At 49.3% G+C, this 5,566-nt stretch overlaps 1 protein-coding gene across 1 annotated transcript; it reads left to right on the top strand.

The window, feature by feature from the left end:
• Positions 1 to 1,677: 1,677 nt before the first annotated feature.
• LOC123429949 (protein DETOXIFICATION 40-like) lies at positions 1,678 to 5,186 on the top strand. Its single transcript, XM_045113915.1, has 7 exons — positions 1,678 to 2,359; positions 2,480 to 3,111; positions 3,181 to 3,237; positions 3,521 to 3,759; positions 4,115 to 4,233; positions 4,388 to 4,474; positions 4,863 to 5,186. The coding sequence occupies exons 1-7, from the start codon at positions 2,087 to 2,089 to the stop codon at positions 4,935 to 4,937; spliced, it is 1,482 nt and encodes a 493-aa protein (XP_044969850.1). The 5' UTR covers positions 1,678 to 2,086; the 3' UTR covers positions 4,938 to 5,186.
• Positions 5,187 to 5,566: the final 380 nt, after the last annotated feature.

Below are 5,566 nucleotides of genomic sequence, written 5' to 3'. Positions count from 1 at the left end.
TGGGTTGCTAGAGTGACAGAATCTTAAACCCTAGTTTATGTGTTATTTCATAAGGGGCTGATTTGGATTCACACGTCTCATGCTATGGTTAGGTTTATCTTAATTCTTATTTCGTAGTTGCGGATGCTTGCGAGAGGGGGTAATCATAAGTGGGTTGCTTGTCCAAGTAAGAACAATACCTTAGCACCGGTCCACCCACATAGCAAATTATTAAAATAACGAACACGAATCTACTCAACATGATGAACATGACTAGACAGAAATTTCCATGGGAGCACTTGCTTCATATAAGAATACTTTCACGCTTGTCCTTTGCTATAAAAAGTATCGGGCTATCTTTCTGCACCCTTGCTACTATTGTTACTTGTCACTTGTTACGAATTATCTTGCTACAAAACTGTCTATCACTTTTACTCACAACACTTGCAGAGAATACCTTGCTAAAAATTGCTTATCATTTTCCTCTGCTCTTCGTTGGGTTCGACACTATACTTATAGAAATGACTATGATTGATCCCCTATACTTGTGGGTCATCAGTGTCGCTGGAGAAGGATCAAGAAGCGGTTGCTATGGAGGTGGAAGAAGATGCAGTGGGGCGATGATTGTGAGGGTGCTAGAGCGAGGACGCCAAAGCATACCAATCGAGCTGGACTATGGTGAGGAAGAAGAGACACTGGTGCATCTCGAGGAGAAGAACAAAGCCAAGGCCACCCGCCGCTCCAACCGCCTCCAGGGTGTCCGAGGCTAAGATATGGGCCTACTATGTAAGATGAACCCTAGTCCCCATTCATATTGTACTCAATCCACATCGGGAACCTCAAATCCACGGATAATCATGAAGATGCTATGATCACTCCTATGGCATTATTTACGATGATTTCCCATTCCCCTAACGCGGATCGAACCTAAACGCAGATCGAATGCGAAATAATACGTGAGGAGAGGGAAAATTGCTTACCAACATTGCCAAAGTCCTGCTATGGTTGGCAGTGGAGGGGCCGAAGGTCGATTTGCTGGTCTCCGATCTGCTGCACGACATTGCCGCCACAGTCGGTGAGAGTGGGAGAGTGGAGAGGAAAGAGAGAGCGGTTAGGGAAGGTGAGGGTAATAAATGATGACGTTTCGGGAAGCAAAGTGGCTTTTCGAGGGTGGCTCCTCGTGTGCAGCCCCGCCGCCCACGTGCATCACGCGGTCCTGACTCGCAAGAAACTGTCGGTTCAGGCATGCCACGCGAGACAGGCCAAGAGATGCTTTAAAGTTCGTGCCATACATACTCAATAATGTATGCTCAGAACCAATCAACCAATTTTCTTTCCGCGTGGACCTGATTGAACCTAGTGCACACAACCAAACACACCCTTGAAGTATGTACAAAGCTACACTTGGGAATGTTTGGTTTGTGCCAATGCTAGCCTTGTCAATTACTCCCACGTATGCGAAGATCTGCGGTATGGGCTTGCTAAATACGGAGTAGTTGACGCTGGATTTCCCCACTCACGCCCTGCCAAAAAAGTTTGTTGAGAATTGAAACTGAAGTTGCCGTTGAGCCATGGACGCATCAATTATTTGGTCACCATCCAAATGAATACCGGGTCAACGTCCAATATTTTCACAGGGCGTCTCAGGGACTCAGGGCAATGGACCTTGAATAGCAAGTTATTGGTACGTGACATGTATAAGATCCAATTGCCTAACAAACTTGTAACAACCTTTGCATACATGTTCAATACAATGAGAGCTGCCGGTAGCCTAGTTGCACGGAGCACACCAAACCAATTTTACCGGGATCCATCTACAGTGTAACTTTTGTGTTCAACGCATGCTTCTTTTCTCCCCCACAAGCTGCAGAACGCCAAGACAAAAGAAACGACAAAACGAGTCATACACCAGTACAGACTTCTCGTGTTTCCTGGTTCCGATTGCAGCGGGATAGTGTCAGTTCACCAGCCATCTCGTCCTCACCTTTTTTTTTTCTGGAAGATCTTGCTCTCACCTAACATGCACTGAAGCGCCAACCACAAGCTGCTTCACTGAGGCGCCAAAAAGATCTTTGCGAGACCCCTGAATCGAGCGAGGAAGCGGTGAATGGGTCCGGGTGATCATGCCGGCGTCCATTCCGTGGACGGTCGGCTGGAGGCCCTGCTCTCCGGCGGCGGCGGGGCACGGCGCATGGCGGCGGCGGCGGCGCTGGAGCTGCGGCTGCTTGCTCCGCTGGCCGCGCCGGCCGTGGCCGTGTACATGCTGATCATCGTGATGTCGTCGGCCACCCAGATCTTCTGCGGCCAGCTCGGCAACGTGCAGCTCGCCGCCGCCTCCCTCGGCAACAACGGCATCCAGGTGTTCGCCTACGGCCTCATGGTACGTACCTCCACCGTATGTACATACCGATACAGTTAGTTGTAGGCTATGTACGTCAGTACGTGGGCGCGTGTCTAAGTATGTGCACGAGCCATGGCGACGGCATGGCGCGCACTGCAGCTCGGGATGGGGAGCGCGGTGGAGACGCTGTGTGGGCAGGCGTACGGCGCCGAGATGTACGAGATGCTGGGCGTGTACCTGCAGCGGTCGACGGTGCTCCTCATGGCGACCGGCGTGCCGCTGGCCGCCATGTACGCATTCTCGGAGCCCATCCTCCTCCTGCTCGGGCAGTCGCCGGAGATCGCCGGCGCAGCGGCGGAGTTCGCGTACGGCCTCATCCCGCAGATCTTCGCATACGCGGCCAACTTCCCCATCCAGAAGTTCCTGCAGGCGCAGAGCATCGTGGCTCCCAGCGCCTACATCCTGGCGGCCAGCATGGCGCTGCACGTGGCAATGAGCTGGGTGGCGGTGTATAGGCTGGGCCTAGGCCTGCTGGGCGCGTCGCTCACGCTGAGCCTGACGTGGTGGGTCCTGGTGGCAGGGCAGTTCGCGTACATCGTGTTGAGCCCGAGGTGCAAGGAGACATGGACCGGGTTCACGTGGGCCGCGTTCGCCGACCTGGCGGGCTTCGCCAAGCTGTCGGCCGCGTCGGCGGTGATGCTGGCGCTGGAGGTGTGGTACTTCCAGGTGCTCATCCTCCTCGCCGGCATGCTGCCCGACCCACAGCTCGCACTTGATTCACTCACCGTCTGGTAGGTAACTGAGAAGGAACGAATCGTTTTGTCCCTCGACTCTTTTGTGACCAAGTCCATGTTTTGCAGCACCTCGATTCAGTCATGGGTGTTCATGATCTCCGTGGGCTTCAACGCCGCTGCCAGGTTGGTGCATCCATCCTTCTGCATACTGCTGTTTCCTTGCGCGTTGTCAGCCTGTGCATTCAGTTTCATCACCCGGTGTCCTTCCTGACCAAAGTGTCTGGCACGTGGAGACGGTCTTGTACAACTAGACCAGCTTAATCTTCTTTTTAGCTCAACCGTTCTCCACACTTGGCAACCTAAAATGCTGGCCTGGTCAACCGCGTCAAGGCCTCAAGGATCTGTCTATCTGAATTTTTTCGTCTCAAGGATAGAGTTTGATCAATGTTGATGTTGTCGACTGCAGCGTGAGGGTGGGGAATGAACTTGGCGCCGGGAACCCAAGGTCTGCCGCGTTCTCCGCATGGATAGTCACCGCCATGTCCGCGCTCATAGCAGTCGTAGCCGGCGTTGTGGTCTTCCTGCTCAGGCACAAGCTCAGCTACATCTTCACAGGCGGCGAGGCCGTCTCGCGTGCCGTCGCCGATCTCTGCCCTTTGCTTGTCGGCACCATTGTGCTCTGCGGAATCCAGCCCGTGCTATCAGGTAATGTCATAATCAGCCCTCGCTCTGCGGGATCCGCGAGTATTCTTAAATCATACTTTTAGGGTTTGTCCATCCACTTACTCATTATTGGAAGTGCGTTACAAAAAAAAAACAGCAGTTCATAGGAGTTTCAGTAGGTTCTGTTTAGTTCCAGCCTGATACTCCCTCCGTTCCTAAAAAGGCTTATGCTGTATTTAGGAAGGGGGGAGTACATGTTAGTAATTCAGTGGAACCAAAATACAGTACAGTAGTATGTATCTAACTATCAGTGGTTAATCAATGGAGATGCCCATCTAGTACGGAAATTCAGAGATTAAAAGTCTTGACCGGTGTCCTTTTTACTGACCCAATGAAGGTGTTGCTGTTGGCTGTGGGTGGCAAGCATTGGTAGCATACATCAACATTGGATGCTATTACTTCATCGGCGTACCCCTTGGCGCGCTCCTGGGCTTCAAGTTTGACTATGGAATCAAGGTACCATTACTCTCAAGCTAGTAGCGCTTCTATTCGCCAAAGATGGCAGGATCATCATTCATGTTGAGTTGACTCATCAGTTGTCAACTGTCTGTAAAATAGCTTTTGCATGTGTGATGAACTGCACTGATGATAGAGCTTGCATTGCATCTAGGGATTGTGGGGAGGCATGATTGGAGGCACACTCATCCAAACAATTATCCTATTGTGGATCACATTCAGAACTGACTGGAATAAGGAGGTACGAGCAAACCTTATCTTTGATTGTTAGATTATCACGTTCGTCGTTAACCATCCAGGCCGTTACACTGTCAAACGATTCCCCGATCTCACATGCTAAGCCGCATCTAAATCATGTGCCAACTCATTATTTTAGCACAATCATTTCACCAAGTGTGCGCATAATGATCACTCAGGTTGACTCATTTGTCCTCTCTTAATTTTGCATTAAGAAACTAGTACATTTCATTATTTCAGATCAATTATTTCACCCAAATGCGTGCTTCTACGATCATCACTTCTAATTTAGAAAATGGCTTCTGTGATAATCTAAGTTAGGCCGTTTCAGTTGTCCTCTCGAATTTCACGGATAAATTAGTATATTTCGTTAATTTTGTGTCTCAACATAGGTCGAGGAGGCGAGGAGAAGACTGGACAAGTGGGACGACGCAAAGCAGCCTCTCCTTGCTAACATGCAGCGATGATGTCCGGAGAAGATTAACGTTTATGCTGCTGCAAGTTAGGCCCTCTTTGAAACCACAATTGATTATGATAAGCTGAATTATAAAGATAGATTATATAATCAGGTTTATAAAAATAATTTAGGTGGACATGTTTGGAGGTCAGAATATATAAATTGTAATCCAGGTTTTTACATTGCATAATGACATATCCGTCATGTGCGCGAGCTGTGGAGAAAAAAGGATGAGGGTGAAGATGGCAGAAATTAGTAATTACGTCCAACTTTACAAGGATAATGGGTCATTAGCAATCCATAATCTGGTTTTATCTGGGATAGAGTAGATTGTGAGTTTTTAATAATCTGTTCATATAGTTTTTATAATCTACAACTTAATCTGTCCTGCTTGGAGACAGTATAGATTATAAAAACTGAATTATCATAATCTGAGTAGTTTCAAACAAGACCTTAAGGGTGTGTTTGGTAGCCTGCACGGAGACTGCATAAGGCCAAATGTTCCCTCTTCAACCCACTTTTAGGTGTTTGGCAGGGTGTATGGGCTCTTCCGAGCATAGCTCCATCGATGCAAAAAAGGCCCAGAGCTATGCTCAAGGGAGCTCGCCCATACAGCCGAGCTGGGCTCAACTACGCTGG

The sequence above is a fragment of the Hordeum vulgare genome, chromosome 2H, assembly GCF_904849725.1.
Source record: "Hordeum vulgare subsp. vulgare chromosome 2H, MorexV3_pseudomolecules_assembly, whole genome shotgun sequence".
NCBI classification, from domain to species: Eukaryota; Viridiplantae; Streptophyta; class Magnoliopsida; order Poales; family Poaceae; genus Hordeum; species Hordeum vulgare.
Note: the sequence above shows the minus strand (reverse complement) of the source record. Positions and strands in the feature narration are given on the sequence as shown.

Coding starts and splice junctions, on each gene's coding strand:
- LOC123429949 (XM_045113915.1), top strand. CDS start 2,087: ATGGGTCCGGGTGATCATGCCGGCGTCCATTCCGTGGACGGTCGGCTG. Junction 3,112..3,180: donor CTTGATTCACTCACCGTCTG/GTAGGTAACTGA, acceptor CATGTTTTGCAG/CACCTCGATTCAGTCATGGG. Junction 3,760..4,114: donor AATCCAGCCCGTGCTATCAG/GTAATGTCATAA, acceptor GACCCAATGAAG/GTGTTGCTGTTGGCTGTGGG.